The sequence below is a fragment of the Chelon labrosus genome (genome assembly GCF_963514085.1).
Source record: "Chelon labrosus genome assembly, chromosome: 4".
Classification (NCBI taxonomy): domain Eukaryota; kingdom Metazoa; phylum Chordata; class Actinopteri; order Mugiliformes; family Mugilidae; genus Chelon; species Chelon labrosus.
The window spans coordinates 31,915,219-31,934,132 of NC_140340.1; the positions used below are offsets into that span (position 1 = coordinate 31,915,219).

Consider the following 18,914-nt stretch of genomic DNA (forward strand, 5'->3'; position numbering starts at 1 on the left):
TCTTTATGCCTCCCTCTCAATGTATCTCACTCTTTCTCTTCCTCCCTTCCTCTCTTTCTCTCAGCTGTCTGAGCAAAGATAAGACAAAGATGAAGAATTCAAAAGGCAGGGTAAGTGAAAAGAATGTGAACATACACATAACCAACCGTTCTAGTCCATCCCTGAGGAGCCCTAAAATGTCAATAAATGCACAGCAAATAAAGAATTCATGCCGTGAGCAACACTGGTTATATTATGGCTGATATTCTTAATAATGACAGATACATATAGAAAATTGAAATTTCAGATATTCCACTGGACTGACCTTTATTAAAGTTACTTTACCTGAATTGAACTGAAGTGAACTAAATGAATCAAGGCAAACTATCCTAAACGATCTTTAGTTTAGTAATTAAACTGAACTGAATTATAGTAATATTGAGACATGCGAATGTAACTGAATTAACTGAATTAACCATACTACATCTGTGCTCCTGGTCTCATCAACCTGCCCAGTCTTCATGTCCTGCAGTTATCCACTCCTACCTGAATGCATCATTCCCTAACCTGCCTGTGATTCCTCTTATATTCAATCATTATAGCAGCTAACTCACCTGTGATAGAACAACTGCTGTCACTAACAGCTTTATTTATATTCATTATCAAACTGTCATGTAACATCTTCAGCTATATGTTGTATTTGTATCATCATCAGATTCTACATGTACGCTTTAGTCAGATGTACGTATCTATGACAGATGTATGTGTATCTCGTTCATCCTGCTGTTCTCTTCTCTCTTTTCTGTCTTCGTGCTTGCTTTGGGGGTTATTGACGCTATTGTTATTGACGCTATATAAATAAAACTGAATTGTATTGAACTGAATTGAATTGAATTCATCACAAGTGACATGGGGTAATGTAAATCAAACTGAAATGAACTAATCTCAAATAAACTGAACTAAGCCAAATAAAATTGGGCTCAAATTAGCTCAACTGAAATGAACTGAAGTAAAATGAAAGGCAGATGTTGACATACTGGGTGACTAAATTTAGTGCAAGATGAACACGCAGGGTTTTAGCTGATCTGTAATCCGTCGGAGTGCTCTGAAGAGGAGCGACTCAGGCCACAACCACTGCACTGATTATGAACTGACAGAACAGGCAGTGCCAGGAGGTGACTTAAGGACGAGAGGAAGTGTGGAGGATGGCGAAGGATGGGATGACAGAACAGTGATGAACAAATCTGAGAAGAGGAGGATAGGAAAATGATGCTACAGTTAAAGATGTAGAGGTGGGAAAAGAGGGAGAAGAGATGGAGGAGGACTGAGAAAGGGATGGAATAAATGACTAAAAAGTGTGGTTGTGATGCAGAAAGTATTGTATACTCCTGTTTAGCAATTTAACTATCAACTTGTTTGAATGGGAAAATCATATACTGGAATCGAGTGTGCAATGATGGCGGCATTTCAATTTTATGCCACCAAAACATTTCAAAAAAGTGGAGACAATAATAAAATGGCCCTAGTCTTATGTTCATACAGTTGTATCACCCGTCTGCTCCTTACTCTGTCTGCCAAGTGTATTGTGTTGCTCTCTGTGTCTTTTTAAATTGTCCCTCGGGCATGAATAAAGTGCTTGAATTGAACTGAATTACTCTTAACTTTTAACTGAATTCTTAGTTTTTAATCTGATTTAATTTAGATTTAACATTTGAACTGTATAGCCATTGGAAATAAATTTCCTGATGATGCTGTGACTAAATAACACAAATCAGAGGAGCCTAGCTCCTTGGTATAATTTGGAAATATGCAAAGCAGACAGCATAAGTTAGAAAGAAAGAGGCATTCCACTAATTCAGAAGAAGTCAGCCTTAATGTTTTTATACAAGTTGCCCTCTGTAATACCATCATATTATTCATCATTAATAGAAGAAAACAAGAACAACTCCAGATTTCTTTTCAGCACTTTTCAGTCTGACAAAGAACCACAGCTCTGTTGAACCATCAGTTCATTTAGCCCTCAGTAGTAATGACTTCATGAGCTTCTTTACCAACAAAATTATAGGCATTAGAGAAAAAATTCAAGGCATCGTGCCAACACTAACAAAAACTACAGTGGCATTAAAAACATCTGTAAGTCCTTGGATCTTTCTGCGCTAACTTCAGTTATTATGGCATCCAAACCATCAACATGCCTTTTAGACCCTATCCCACCTACATTGCTCAAAGATAATATTCTGATAATGAACTCTACCCTATTAAAGCATATAAATTTATCCGTGGCTACGAGCCTCAGTCTTTTTAAGGATGCTGTAGTTAAGCCATTAATTAATGTAAAAAAATATCTTGATCCAGATGTTAGCCAACTATAGGCTCTTATGCAATCATCCTTTTATATCTAAAATTCTAGCAAAACTGGTTGCTAATCAACTGTGTGGCCGTTTAGGCAGGAATGGTTGGTTTGAAGACTTCAGTGGCTCCCTGTAAAATCCAGAACAGAATTTAAAAACGTTCTCCTTACATACACCCTCAAAGACCAAGCTCCACTATGCATCAAATACAGTTACATAGCACCTCAGTATAATCCTTCACTCTCGAAATGCAGGCCTACTTGTGGTTCTTGGAGTTTCAAAAAGTAAAACGAAAGGCGCAGTCTTTAGCTTCTGGGCCCCTAGTCATGTTGCTATAGGTTTAAGCTGCTGGAGGACTTCCCATGATGCACTGCACACCCGTAATGTCTTCTCTCTGACCATCCATGCATTTGTGTATTACTACTGGATAGCTCTCTGTCCCTCTCTCTATTGCATTTCGCCTTTTATTTTTTAATTACATATAGGGTTTAAATTAGTTCTATAATTGTTTACATTTTACTTTCTTTGTCACTGATTCCCAAAGGTCTGCAGTTCTGCTTTGCAGTTGCTCCCCTGTTATTGAGTAAACTGTGATGATTTGAGGCTGATATTTAATGAAGTAGCCCAGTGAGTAAGCTAATACATATCCATTATTTAAGTGGAAGTTCTGTAGTCCAACAGAAGTCCCAGGTTAGCTAGCGCTATGCTAATTTATGTTTATGTTTTCCTGTTTACACTGGTTTTTAAAACGGCTAGCGCTGCATTTATGTGTTAGACTAATCAATGTACTCTCACGTCAATCAGTATGGTCAACAGAACTATGAAGTAGTTCCTTTGGTTCTACTGCTTGTTCAAACATTCTGCTAGCCTGGTTTTGTTGAAGCTGTTTCCACCCTTTTGAAATGTTGCTATAGTAAATTAACATAATTGGCTGTTGAGGGTAACTTGCTGTATGGATATGAGTATTATGAGCAGTACAGATCTCTCTGCAGGAATACTAATTTGCCAAAATGCCAAACCTTTCTTTTCAGGGATGACAGTCTGTAAATGGTAATTATTTCCCAAAATGGAAAAGGCCCTATCTGTGATAACCTGGTTCAAGATTTTATCACAGTTATTCCTTGCAGTCCCCAACCCACCCATCCAAACCAGAGTTTTCCATGTTTTATTAAATCCTGTCCCACCAGCGACAATTTTATATGTAGTTTTATCTAATATATTTAACATTTCTTAATCTTCTTCACTTTTATTATTGTTTCTTTAAACTTGTTTCTCATTTTAGTTGTGCCATTATGTTTTACCTTGGACATCCTGAAAAAAATTCTTAAACTTTTAACTATTCTTTTTTTAAATCCTTTTTTTTTTCTTTTGTGATGTATATATTTGTAATGTCAACCATTAGCCTTGAATGGAAAGCCTGCTGCCTGTTGCTTTTTGGTTTCGTACAATATACCTGCTGCTATACGTATGTTTTTCATACTTCCTCTTTTAAAGATAAGGTGATCCGTTATTCATTCCAAAGTGAAACCAGATAGCTCATCCAAACAGAAGAGAAGCTGACTGTAGACAAACCTTTCCAAAAACACGCCCATTTACTAATTTGCAAGAGAGGTGCAAATGCACGTCCACGAGGCAACAGTTAAAATGTTGAAGAAATCATTAGAAAACAGTTAAAAGAAAAGTGATTGTGGTAGCGAATCTTTCAGCAGAAGATGTGATACACAAGTTTAAAGGTGTTTCATTTTCACATTTTGAGTGGAAATAGAAGATACTGTAATTTAGTTAGTGTTAGTGCCACATCTGATCATCTGATCACTCCTGCATCCTTGTCTTGGAACCCTGAAGAACTCAGTCCCCTTGGAAATCCCTCACTAAAAACCCTCACACCATCACAAGCAAGGTTCCAAATCAAAGCGTGCAGAATTAAAGACAAATACAAGGCTGTATGAGCAAGACACTGATCAAAGAAAAACAAAGAAAAAAAAAGACAACCAGCACTTTTATATGTCATACAGAATCAGTGAAACAGCAGCAAAGCCTTGCATCCGCAAACACATATAGCAATAACCAGATAGTGTCCCTGCTCTTTAAGACAAACATCCCTGCACATAGAAAGACAGACATAAAAACACACACACAACTGCGCAGTCTATTGACCAGTATTTGTCACTTGCAATAAATTTAGCTGGGGGCAAGTGAGAGGCTTCAAGTTGGCGGTGCTCAGGCTTTTCTAGCTGCGAGTGTTAGGCCAGCTAGTGTTCACTCGACTTTGTCAATCCCCTGTCAACTTGTAGCTCTGAGACATATCCTCTCCGACGCGCAAGAGACAGACCTCCCCCGGCCACCCCTGCACACCCCCACATCCTCTTGCCTCCTGCCCACCTCCCAATGCAGAACCACCCCGCCCGTCTATCATCTGTAACAGCTTCAATTTATCAGGTATTCCCAACCTTTTCTTTTAGTTTTAAGTTCCAATTTAAAAAAAAAAAAAAAAACATAATATGTACATTCAGCCTCACTAATTACACATGTAAATGCACATCTAGGATTATATAAGGCTTCCACTAAAAATGATGTGATGAATATGTGTCATAAGATGTTCTTCTTTTAATTATAGGCCGTGGATCTAATTCTTAATTATTATTGAATTCTATAATTCTTATTGTACAAAGAAAGAACTCTGTTGGTCTTTCATTTTAAAACCTTGTCTTCTTAAATCTATCATTATTGTTTAGAAGAACACAGTGACCCTAGTATGCTGTGAACATTTGCTATTAAATATTTCCATAAAGCAACATCATGTAATTGACATGATGTTGGTGATCTTGAGTAAAAATAAATTAGGTTTTGTCCAACAGTCAAGACCTGTTTACCATCTAAATAATAATAAAAAAAATTATTTATTTGGTAATCAAAAATAATTGCAGATTAATTTGTGGAGAAACTGACTTAACATCCGCCAAATGAAAAAATGATCTCATGTAGCAAAGTAAGACTTAAGTGGCGTCGCTGCTCTTCCAAACAGCAAATACTTTCTGTTTTTGTATGTGTTATATTGCAATCTGTGTTTGACATATCTTGCAGGCAAAAATAAATAAATAAATAAACAAATCCAGTAGAAGTATCTCTGTGCTTACCTGAACCAACACAAAGAATCTTTTCTTCCATCTTTTCCACACGTTTTTGCCAATGGCCCAAAGGTATCTGTGGGGCAGAAGGGGAAACTAATTTATACAAAGTAAAACTTTAACATATCTCACATTGACCTTCATGCAGTTGGTTTTGCTTCTCTCTGCATTTCCATTAAGGATGAATTCGAAGCTGAACTGTGATGCACCAGGTTGGAGCAACAGAAAGGATGTATAGCTTCAGTGCAGTACATCTACTGACCTCTCCTGGTAAAATGCCATTACTGCAACCAGAAACAAGCACATGTCAATGGGCCTCCTGCAGGAATGTTTCCTTGATTTTATTTAGTATTTTATTTAGCAAAGAGAATATGAGCAGTTCTTCTGCAAAGATAGAAACAATAATAAATGAAATGTAATAAAATCTAGTAATTATTTTCAAGTGTGCCCAGTGGTGTCGCCCATCCAGAAGAGCGCAAAGCATGGAACATCATCAGTGCAATTAATACTGAATGTGCAGAACTCTGTCGCAGATAACCACACCACCTGTCTGCACCAGACATCATAACCCATGATCAACTGGCAAGTTCTCAAGATATTGTTCAGTATCAACACAAAAGGATGATCCGAAAAATGAATGACGGATTTTAGATAATTAGCTTTAAATAAGTAAACCGTTTTTTTTGTTTTTTTTTCATAACCACTATCAATAATTCTAAGCACAAAATGCCAGTAGGCTTATGTAGGTAGTGGCGTGGGTGGTCAAGGACACAAATTTTCATCTCACCAAAAAACACATGACAAGTAAGCAGTTACTAGTGAATGTCACAGAATTTCTCGAATTGTCAGTGCGGACAGTTTAAGATCAGATTTGTTCGTATGTATGATTCGTGCATGAGGCCCATTGTTTGCTTGGCCCTTGGGAGCCTTTTCTTGAACCAGGTATGGCGGCGGGAAACAGTGCAGGTGTAACTAAAACTGAGACATGTAAATGGAATCATTCATTTTAGTAATAATGTACTGTATTTTATTTATACAGTATACCACTTCACACACAATACTGCTGATGCAAAGTGCTGCCAGCTCCACGCACGAGAATATACAGCACCTAAATCAAATTTCAATTTTAAACCTCAGTTCATACAGGCTTTTATTGTTTTATTCAACAAAAGTTGGCAGTGGGGGAAATGGAGGCTTTGAGTCTTGAGCACAGTTGCACAGGTTGGTGAGTTTGTTTGTAGGTATTATGTTCACGGTGTAGTTAGATCTGTGATTCATCAGCTTAATTATTTTAAATAATGTGACCTGACAGGAGCATCTAAATGGAGTACTGGTTTAGACCAAGTATAAAATCAAGAGGTACATCAACGGAGATCGAAGCAGAAGCTGAAATCACTCTTGAATGACAATTTGTCTGTTAACATTAGCAACTTTAATGATGGAGAAGTTTAAAATAGTGATAATGAAACTATATGCACAAAAGACATTTTGGAGAAATTAGAGGAATATGAACGAGACTGCAAGGACTAAACAGAAGCACTTTGTTTGTCCATGAAACACAAAAGAGGAGCAAAATCTTATAACAAAACACGTGATAAAAGTCAAATAGCAATGTGCACAATTTTGCATTTACTTATTTTAAGCTTGAACCATGCATGACATATTGTCAGTCTGTTGGGAGTGTAATGAAGGCAGAGCTTCAATAACTAGGGTCCACTGTGGTCTTCAGTCAGTTCTTAAAACATGTTTGTGTCAAAGAGGCACTATAAGACAATGACCTCTGAAGATCTCTGAGGTGATCTTTAGGAATCACATGGGAAAATAGAGACTAGAATATTTTTCTCAATATTTCATTCTGAAATAGACCACAATGTAGCAGCCGGCATTTTTTGGTATCAGTTGTTTTCCAAATACAAACGTGTGTGTTGTGTAATTCCTTAGGCGTTTTATGTTACAGTTTTTTGTTTGTTTTTTTCAGTTTGGACGGGAAGAGAAGAATAGAAGAGGGCTTTGATTTTAAAAGAACATCTGAGGGTGAAGACCTCAGCTTGATCTGCCTCTGCTGCTTGCAGCTTAGCTGTCAGTCTCACTGGTGAGGGCTGCCTCCGTTTGCCTCTGCCTGCCTTAGTCCGTCTTTGCCCTTGGCCCATCCCAAAGCTGCTCCTGCCTGTCGTCCCAAATAAACCAGCATCCGTGAGGTGACACATGAGCATCCTGTCCATGTGTGCTGTGCAGAGAGTGTGACCAGTTACACAGTAAAGAGATGCAGCATGGGCATCTTACAGGGCTGCCCAGCAGCCTACTTAAAGGCTTCCAAAAAAGCATATGGAGGAAAGAAAGGGAGAAAGGACGACATATAACTCCCGAGAGCTACAGAAAGAGCACAGCAATACTTTGTTTTACACAGGGAGTGGAGTGTTTGTTCTCCAGTATATATTACACACAGCCATTTATTCTCCAGTCAACAGAACTAACTCCCACTTAAGGCATATAAGACATAGACTGTATATAAAGATGGGTAGTGCAACAGTCATAATTTGCACTGCCATGGTCTTCTGGTGACTTTGCAACCAGAGTTTGCAAAGAGGTGTCTGAGGGCTGGAGATTTGCTATTGAAGTTCCACAAAAGCTGATTTTAGCAGAAGCTCGAAGCCATGAAGCCGATCCCTAATTTAAACCATGCCTAGTTCAGAGGTGCAAGTTCTCCCTTTTCACTGAAAATATCTGCATGTCTTTGGTTTGTCACAGAAGCTGTGAAATGGGCTGACTTTTTCTTATTCCTAGTCTGGTAGCCAGACCAGCTCCCGCTTCCCACAACTTAGTTTTGAGTCAGGCTTCGTCATGTTAGTTTAGTGTAGTGAATGGAGAAAAATAACCAATGAAAGGTCAATGTACAATAGCATCTGGTCCTGTAAGTCACTGTCAAAATAAAATTGGTCTCCCTGGAAGAAGAACCTCTTCTGGCACATGAAATCCCGTAACTGAAAATTTCTAAATTCAGGCAGAGAAGTCACAATAAGATAATATGTCCCTAAACTCTAAATTCTATGCTGCTAAGATAATGTCCTAGCAATGTTGGTACTTTACATCAGCTCCAAGTTCATAGTGGAACCAGAACATCAGTTTTGTTACAGGGCTGCCTCATGCTACCTTGCACAGCGTGCCATGAATCTGTGGAGGACACAGTTAATCACTAATATTAATAAAGGCATCAAAGCAGACATCTAAAATCTCACAAAAAAATAGATCGGAGTAAATTCAGGAAGAGTGACAAGAATAAAAACATAAGCAACTGTCAAAATTAACATTAACTTGTAACACAACATGAAATATGACTAGTGTGTCTTAAGACAGGATTTCAAATCAAAATACTGGAACACGCTCAGTCACACTCTGACCTTAACTTGGACTGATATTACTATGGCACGTTGTAATGAGAAGTCGTCCATGTCACCAGAACAATTTTAAAATGAATTATAGAAAAAAATGGTGATCAGTGCAAGGAGGCTCAGAGTGGATTCATGTCAGAAGTGCATTTGGTTTGCAAAGCTCTGGACGGTCCCAGGCTGACATCTTGGACACTATGTCCAGAACTAAAATTATGACTAGAATTATTTGTCTTTCTAACAGATGACATCTGATCTTAGATTTGGTCTACACCAAGTTAGTAGTTAGTAGTTTGCTTTTTGTTTTTTATATTTTGTCTAAAGTTAAACTCATTGTCAACAAAAAGGTCTCATCACCACTAACCAAAATTCATTGTTATGTCCCTCCACACACGCTTAGCCCTATTTACACAGGACAGCTTTTACCTAGGCACCTCTGGTAATTTGTAAATGCAAAGGTCATCTGTGATCTTAGTCCTGTGTGAATCGTCCATGTCGGAAATTTTTAAAGTAAAAGTTACACCACAAATTACCCACCCTATTTCTCCTAACATAGAGGTCCTGTGTTAATATTAACCCAGCACAACTCTGCACCTCTGTGATATGGGATGTGTTTTGTGTCAGTTTTGTTTGATTCACATCTTTTTTCTGCCACTTTTCCCTCAAGAATTATGAAGGCTGTGTTGTAAATCAAAGTTTGGACGGCTGTTTGAGCGCAAAGTCAAGATGTCGCTGCAGAGCACACAGACCCTTTCACAGAAAAAAGCAAGCTCAGTCAAAACCATCAAAAGAATGAAAATCGCAAGGGATTGTAAAGGATACGGATGTCATGCGGGGAAGAATATTTAGATGTGCTGGATTTTATTGAGTGGAGTATTGATTTGTTAATCACAGAAGTAAAGGTGGGGCTGACTTAAATAGTAAAAGTAATAGTTTAATATGATTCGGAATCTGCAAAGTAACTAAAACTGTCAAAAAAGTGTAGAGGTATTAAGCAGAAAGCAGCAAAGACATAACCAGTATATCTGAGAGTTTGCTTATCCCATGCGAATGTGCCACACAAAACACAGACATTTGGGGGTCATTTCAGACTCACATGACATCCCGAGGTAATAGTAATCCTGTGCAATCTGCTACACTTGAGGAGGTGTGGATAAATTGTTCAGTCTTACTGTAGCCTGAGTGACAGAACAAGTGTGTTTCCTGTGTATTTGCCAGCTGGGTCCAGCAGGTTTGTCAGAATGCTTGTTCATTGAATTATATAGTTTTATTATCTATATTTTGTACATTATCACACAACACACTCTGACATTCCTCCTTTATTCTGTTTATATTTTATACATGATATGAGATTTCATATTGTGTCTTTTTTTCAGTGCTGTATATCATACGATGGCACCTCTAGAGAGGCATGTGGAAGCTGCTAAACGTGCAATGAAACGAACAGGAGATGGCCTTCACATGTCACAAAGAGGGAAGTCTTGAACTGGGTTGCAATCAAGGAAACAAAACAACTGTGTGTGTGGGCGTGCTATAGCTGAGGGGATGCCTCTGGAGTTTCGTTCTCTGTTTTGTTTCAAGCACATGCAGGTGAACGCATAGGCACCAGATAAAAAGTGGAAGCGGAAGTCTGGGTAGTAACTACTGGTAACCACAAGGGGGAAGCAAAACACAATGTTTTCACAAAGCACCTCCAGGAACTCATCCATTATAAAATATATTACCAATGGTATCATAAAATAATAAAATACCTAAAATACTGCGTCTTAAGTAGAAAGTTTGCAATCGCAACCTGTTGATTAGCAAAAATTTAATCAGATAAATGTACCTAAAGAGTTAGAAAAATGTTTCACTATCCTACTACACAAGTTTTTAAGATATTAGATATGATTATTAAAGCACTCACTCTGGTAATCAGCTTGACACATTTTTTTTTTTTTAAAAGCCAGTATTTTGTTGATTTGAATGTGCGCCTCTCTTCATTAAGTTCCAGATGTAGAAAAACAGAATGCATAATTCTGCTGCTGCCACCACCATGCTTCACTGTGGGGGAAACTGTTCTTTTGCTGATGTGCTGTGCTGGTTTTGCACCAAACATACATCTGACAGTTTTGGGCAAAAAGTTACATCTCGGTCTGTCGAGAATGGATATATGTCTTTTCAAGGTTTAGTCGGATGTTTTTTCATCAGAAAATTGTTATGTCTTTGCATCTTTCACCATAGGCCAGACAGATGATGAATACAGCAGATGGTTGTCACATCTGGGCAACCAGTAGGGCTACTTACCAGAAACATCTTGTCAGCTTCACTGTCCATTTATTTTTTCGTCTTCGCATCAATTTTGGAAGGATTTCATTGTTGCCTACACTTGCAGATGACTGTCTTCACTATGTTCCATGGTATGTATTGTGCCATTATGTATGTTGCAGTTTTTCATGTTAAATATGCAAAAGTCCTGGTGGTTTGGTAGTTTTGTTTGGTAGTGCTGAAGTGGTTTAAGAGATTTATGCAGAAAAAGTATTAATCAGTTATGTTTTTATATCAGTTTTTTGGACGTGGACGTTTTTGACCTTAATGACTCAAGAGGGCAGTACATTTTGTTCACAGTGTTCTGTTGACCTATTAGAATTAAACAGAATTAAACTTCAAACTTTGTGTAGAGAGTGACTTTGTTACAAAAAATTGTGCCAGGAGGAAAAATTTGCCCAAATGAACAGAAATGTTCCTAATGACACCTGAGGGATAAATGTGGACTTAAGTACAATACTTGAATAAATGTACATACCATGCATTGCACCACTTCACAGGTAAATGAGATAGATACTTCCTTATTTGTGTAAGGCTACGTCTATAGTTGTAATCTCTAATTTCTCTTGATAATCATTCTATAATTAAACCGTTGAAAGATGAAAAAACAGAGGAGACCGTTTCATCCATCTGTTTTTAGTAATAAGTGCCTCAAAACCTGCATGAAAGGTCTTACTTTGTGCACATATACACACTTAAGCATTGAGTGTTGTTCAAGGCTGCTTTGGTTAGGGTAGTACTCAAAACAATGACGACACAATCAGCCTACTGTGCTCAGTTCAGTTTTCATGGCCAACAACAAAGACAATCTGCCTGTCACTTACCCACAATGCTTCATGTTCTGTGGCTTGTCCATGCGAATGGCCAGTCTGATCCTGAGGTCGCTATCTGGGCAGCCTTTAGACACTGTCATCCTATGGAGCTCAGACTGCTTGGGGCTGTTGGGGGTTGGGTGGAGCACAACCTGGGAATGAGGTCATAACAAAAACTGCATATTAGCTATATGAGACACATACAAGTGAAAGTAGCTCAATTAATTTGAGTCATTTCTTACCCTCCCCAGCTCCTTATCTTCCAGTGCCAACACTCCTGTACTCTCAGTGAACAGCTTCACCTTCACAGCAGGTAACGGCTGAGTGGTGGTGAAGTCACCCTGGGTACCCCAACTACACACCGGCACACACATTAACACAGACGGCATACAAACAAACACTATGTAAGAAATGATGATAACTCCGGGGCTGTCTGTTCCAGTGTCTGACTAAAATGGGTCCCGCAAAACCAGAACTTCCATTTATTTACCAATATCAACTTATCCTAATGCCTCACAGCAAGAAGGTTCTGGGTTCTAATCCATGGGCCGACTGGGCCTTTCTGTGTGGAGTTTGCATGTTCTCCCCGTGTCTGCGTGGGTTCTCTCCAGGTACTCCAGCTTCCTCCCACCGTCCAGAGACATGCTGGTTAGGTTCATTGGTGATTCTAAATTGGCTGTAGGTGTGAGTGTGAGTGTGAATGGTTGTCTGTTTCTCTGTGTTAGCCCTGTGATAGACTGGAGACCTGTCCAGGGTGTACCCCACCTCTAGACCAATGACAGCTGGGATAGGCTCCAGCAGACTCCGCGACCTTTAACAGGAACAAGCGGTTACAGAAGATGAATGAACTTATCCTAACCTGTTTCTCTAGTGTGGGAGGAGCAAACCATGCAGGCACCTTTAGAAGAGAGTCTTCATGTCATTTTTACCAAATATATGGTAATATATGGCTTTTTGGCTTTGTAGAGCATACTGTAAACCGATGAGACAAACGCTGTCAATAACCACTGTCAGTGTTAAGAATTGTCAAGGGGTGGTGGATCTTTCCTTTGGGACATTCCCTTTGATCTGCTGTCACTACAGTAAGTCACAGGGTTCTGTCTGGTTTTGAGAAAAACAGATCCCTTGCAGTGTTTCACTTGAATGATTTCCACAGGGTTCTATTAAATAAAATATGTAACTCAGGCAGCTCTCATGAGAGGAGTTCTGGGCAGACACACTTTTATACCAAAGGTCATCAAAGACAACATACTGCAGTGTACAGTAAAACAACCCAGAGACATACAGACCAGTACAACTAAGAACCTTAATCTTTTTCTTAAATCAATTATAGAAACTGTTTAAGCAGATCATTTAAACATAAAATTCTGAGTTTAAATGCTCATCCTCCAGAGATCTGTTGCCTCAATGACAAACAGATCCAGATCAGTGGGGATGAAGTTCCTGTTGTGCCTCTGGCCTGTTGGATGGAGACGGGCCAGAGGGGCCTATAGTAGTACATACAGACTACAAAGAACTGACTGATGGTGGTAACAGGTTACTGTTGTGGCAGGTCATTGAGGGGTGCTTCTGTGTTCCGCCATGGCTTTATTTCCTCTCACTGCACTCTTACACCTATATTTATCCTCTCTAATGCAATTCTGCCGTTCCCTCTAGGTATTTCTGTATATTAGTATGTTGCTGCCTGCCTGAAAGCAGCATCTGGTAGTTCTGATCCTGGTCCATGAGGCATTTTTGCAGAGCACACTGTACTGAACTTAAGGTGACAAGGATGTGGCCTTTCCAAAATTACGATTATGGGCCTTAAATACAGTGCCACCATCTTGCCATCTTTGCTCATGCTGAACCCAGCATTAGACAACAAATGACAATAATAAATCCAATTCTTTCTCAAATCCGTAATGTATTTAAAAAAAAGGGCAAAAACATGGATATGCAGAACCCACAGGACAAGAAGAAGACTGAACAATCACACTTCTGTGTAAATAGCAAGAAGCAAAATAACAGGGCTAAAAGAGATATTACTGGCCTGTGTAGAAAAAGACATTTTATTATTGAAATGAAATGTTTCTGACATTATGTTATTTTTCTGTTGTTACCTTTGTGATATATGACATGGTTACTATGTACTTATGTATCTTATGTCATGCAGTATGTTAACAATGTCTCTGCATGTATGTTTTTCCAAAATGGCTTATTATCAGTACTTTTGCGCCTATGCAATGACACATGCATCTGCTACTGCAAATATATTTTTGACTGGATAGGCTGTAGGTTGTGTACTACCTTCATAGAAAGATACTATGTCGGGAAAGCATTTTCAGTTTATGTGTTTGTCCTTTCTTATAATCCTTTTTTTTTCTCCTCCTTGTCCACTTTTGTACTGGCCCACCCAAAACAACCACTTAATCCTTGTGTACCGTTCAAAAACACTACCTTTTCATAGTGTTCGTGGCCACTAACTTTTAATTGCTGTAAAATATATATCAGATAGCGAATGCTTCCCAATCAACCAATTGGCCACAGACATACCACCATTGACTATACCCTTTAAAATAGTCAACACAGCATTTAAATATCTTGGCATTACAATTACAAGATCCTTGTGAACAATGCGAGAGCAAACTCTTACATCGACGGTCAAGTCCATTTTACAAAGATGGAATTACCTGCCGCTGTCCTTAGTTGGTAGGATCCAAATTATAAAAATGAATGTGTTAGATACCTATATGTTTTTCAGTGCTTACCTATTTTTCTTCCCAAATCCTTTTTCACGGCTATAAATGACACTATTTCTTCATTCGTCTGGGCTGGTAAACGGCCAAGAGCTAGTTGCTCACTACTTTGTAGGGATAGATCAGCTGGGGGACTGGGTTTACCCAATCTAATCGGCTATTATTGGGCAGCCATCATGCATAAAAAAATATCTTGGTTTACTTCCCCTCAAACCAGTTGGTGCCAGAGTGAATCAGCCTCCTGCTCTTTGTCACTGCTTGCTTTAACATGCAATTGAAAATGATCTTATTTTCAAAATGTATGTAAAATTAATGTTCCTCACCAAAAATCATTCCATTTGCTGCAATACCGTGAAAGTTATGGTCAAATTAAGAGCAAGAAGTGACTCCAAGTGGCTGTTTTCACCCCAAACTGTACAATGGATCTCAAGAAGTGGTTCTACTGCCGTTGTCAAATATTTCCGACTTGTGTGCTGTTTTGAGCGCTGATGTACTGGATGGATTCAAACCCGGAACCTTTTTGCTGTGAGGCATCAGTGCTAACCACCACACCACTTGTAAATACTAGGAGAAGTCACAATAGAATAAATCTGGAAATTTTGAATCTTGAATCTGGGAAAAGAGGTGCGATTGGTGCTTTCCTGAACAACTAATTCAGCTGGAAATGTATTAGGAGGCTTTTTAGATCATGACACAGAGCAGACTTTGATTGTTAATATTTGTTCAGGAAGCTTAGATAGAAGCTTAGAAAGAAGGCTGGCTCTGGAAACCGTCAAGCTAGTTGTGCAAAGAAAAACGTTAAGCACATCCCAACATAGCCCCCATAATTCACAAGCAAGAAAAATGCAGATGAAGAAAAAATAAACAAGTAGAAATCAAAGATTTACTTCTAGAAAAGAAGAAAGGTAAGAAAAGTTACAACAATGGTGGTAATCATCATCACTGGCCTGTCCTCATCATTGATTCCTTCTGTGAATTGTGAGTTTCTTTGTTATTTCCACTATTGACTCCATCATAGTCGTAATTGCTGTAGTCTACTCTATCTCACTACATACTCTTCAGTTTTGGAAAACCATCATCGCTGGTTAATGTGAAACGCATCTCTATGGGAGCACCAGCACAGAAAACACATTTAAAACTCTGGTATAGTGTGAAATACAGAGGAATGTATCTGGTTAGGCAAGCAGTCACTATGGGTAGAGGGACAGGCTCTAAACAATATTAGTAAAGTAACGTCCTCTGATGTGTTGGAAGTGAAGTGAGCTGTGTATGTCTGAGTGTCCCAAGACATTTTTAACAAGTCTACCAAAAAAAGTGTGATTAGTGTGAAGGAGGACCAGTTCTGCGGTCATACATACGTGGGCTTTGAGGCCTCGGCCTGGTCTGTCTGCAGTTTATGTCCTCCCTCCACCTCCATGGTGCAGTAAACAATCCTGTTTGGAGCTAAAGACTTCAGACCCTGTACCTCCATGATCACCACCTACAACACACACAGGCAGAGTTTAAACGAGATATATTTTGTCATGTGCCAACTGTTACAGGGTGAATAGCAACGGTGGCCGCATGCTGAGTTTGCTAGTACTGATTAAAGCTCTGTCATTCATGCACAAATATTTTTACACGACGAAATAAAGGCTCAGCAGTGTGCTGCAAATACTGTGAAGCTGAGGCAAAGGCAAATTTGCGTTAACGTCAAGGAGGAAGGAGGAAGCAAGCAAGTCTAGATGAGGAGATGTGAGGATGGGAGCGGCATGAGATAGACACAAGGTCAAAAACTGATTTTATCCCTATAAAATATGAAACAAACAGCTTAGCCACTGGGCTCCCCTCAACAGACCCCTCCATTTTCATTTGGCCACTAAACAGCTTTCTGTGCAGTCTCCCACGGTCCTGGCCGCTCATAACCGCTGATGTTTTTTGTTTTTGTTTTTGCTGAATGTTGAGAGTGGAGTCGCCACCTTCCATTTGCAGAAAAAGACAACTGACACAGATGTATTGCAGTGTGTAGTTGTACTAACTCATGTTTGATTGTGTGGAGGATTTATGAATTCCCATTTCATAAGACAATGTTGAGAGCAATATATAATTCATCATAAGAGACAAAATCATTTGAAAAAAGCATAAAATCACTTGCAGCATAGTTTTTACAGGATCTGATACAAGTGTAAGTTCGCGAAACATAGTATGTCATATAATTATACTCCTTGTGAAACTTCAACAAGCAGTTTCTTGCGTATCCACTCAGTACACCAAATCCGTACGCATGATAAGTCCCCCAACTTGAAGAATTTCTTTCAACAAGTCTGTTACTGGCACAGGGGGTCTTGTCCTCAACTAGGGGTGTATAAAAGATCCTGTACAGTTTATTTCTTCAATCTATAACAAACTTCACAGAGCCTGAATGCCTGCAAAATGCATTCTAATATAAACAGTCCTTGTAATATTCAGTTTATGTTGAAACTATGCCAGATTCAAGACAGTTGCAGACAGGTCAGACAGTTGTCAATTCAACTGTATGACCATTTTGGAGAATGTTATACTGTTAAATATTATTAAATTAAAAATAGGGGTGGGACTTTAACACGTTAATTGCGATTAATTAAGTACAAAACAATTATCCCGTTAAGAAAATGAACGCATTTAAGCGCCGTTTGTATTCCAAACAACGCGGAACGTTTGTCAGTGCAAGATTTCCTGGTACACAGATTACACAGATGCACACGTCAGAGCTCGGCTAACCGCTACCAAAATAGAGGAATCGGATGAAAGTATGTTGCTAGGACTGATGGAAGGCAAATATTTAATATTTGTGTATAATGGAAGTTTTATTTAATTTATGTTATTCACCTGATGTGTTCTAGTTAAACAGTGAGTTAAAACAACGACTTAGTTCTGTTATGTCCCTCTACACAGCAGGTGTTTTTGGCTGGTGGATGGGCTTATCTGTACCAAATTAGAAATGGCAAAATTATGTTATGATGACCACATGTATAGCTAAAGACTTTTTGGTTTGTAAAAATAAAAAATATAATGATTCTGTCTCACTAATGCAGTCTTGGTCATGTAAAAAGTCTCTAATAATAACAATCACTGGTCCAAATGTGAAAATTGTGAATGGCACGGCCCTAATTATACATGATTCAAATAATTTCATTCATCCATAGGAGCACTGGCCTTTTGAATCACTGTTATTTTACACTATGGGGGGTGAACCCTTGTTCAGGGCTGTCTATTCTTTGTTCCCTTGTCAAATCTTTTTACAACTTCTTACTCATATTTTATATTTTGCAGTATATGCCTACTCCAACACAGCATATTCAGGCCCACAAGAAGTGGACAAAGTGGGATTAAATTCACATTCTTGCCAACTGTAAGATAAACCAGTAGCTGTCAGGTTTCACCAGATCACATAATGGTTGATGTCATATATTTTTCTTCCAGTCTGTTCTTTTTTTAATGTGTACAAGAAAACAGCACAGGCAAAAACCACCACCAAAACTATCTGAACGGTCTCACCTACCTCCAGAGTGAATGACAGCACCACATCAGACTTGGACAGCGTGTTCTCATCCTCCTGGCCCATGTCCATGATGGAGGTATTATGGCCTCGTTTTAGCTTCTGCAGCTTGAACTCTCCTCCTTTAGACACTGGCATGCTCTCCAGGTTGGCCATCAGCAGGTTGACAGAAGATCGCAGTTCCTCAATGAACATGGCCTCCATCTCTCTGGAGGCAAACTTAGGGAACCTTCCACCATGCTAACCAAAACAGGAAGGCAGCCAATTCATTAATTAGGAGCACGGTCCACTAAACGACCCAACAACATATGCAAACCAGTTAATGACATGTTTGTGGAAATACACCATCCGTCCATTTATCAATCTACTAGCTCTTGTCCCTTACCCGGGCAATCTGGTCTGCCATTTGTAGTCTTCCATCCAGCTCTCTTCTGATCTGAGCTGCCTGCTCATCTGGGTTGTCCAGCTAGGGAAATACAACAGAAATATATTATATTTCATTGAATAATAATAATTAGTACAACAATAATGGCAAATGGAATTTATTTAAAAATTAAAAATACTACTAATAATCACGTATGGTGCTTTCATCTTCAATTAAAATATAAACAGTGTCAAATGCATCCTTGTTGAATAGTATGAATTCATAGCTCCATAACATGATATTTTTTTTAACATTTCAAGTTATAATATGATAGT

At 38.8% G+C, this 18,914-nt stretch overlaps 1 protein-coding gene across 4 annotated transcripts in view; it reads right to left on the reverse strand.

Moving 5' to 3' along the window:
* The window catches only part of LOC311487606 (calcium-dependent secretion activator 1), a gene marked incomplete at its 5' end in the record, with an annotated part of 135,463 nt that overhangs the window by 75,215 nt on the left and 41,334 nt on the right, over positions 1-18,914 (reverse strand). For all 4 annotated transcript variants that reach the window (XM_084543954.1, XM_084543953.1, XM_084543952.1 and 1 more), the window contains 6 exons: positions 5,468-5,534; positions 11,976-12,115; positions 12,206-12,317; positions 16,057-16,178; positions 18,219-18,455; positions 18,601-18,681. In XM_084543954.1, coding sequence (XP_084400080.1) covers positions 5,468-5,534; positions 11,976-12,115; positions 12,206-12,317; positions 16,057-16,178; positions 18,219-18,455; positions 18,601-18,681 — 759 coding nt within the window. The remainder of the gene's footprint in view (positions 1-5,467; positions 5,535-11,975; positions 12,116-12,205; positions 12,318-16,056; positions 16,179-18,218; positions 18,456-18,600; positions 18,682-18,914) is intronic.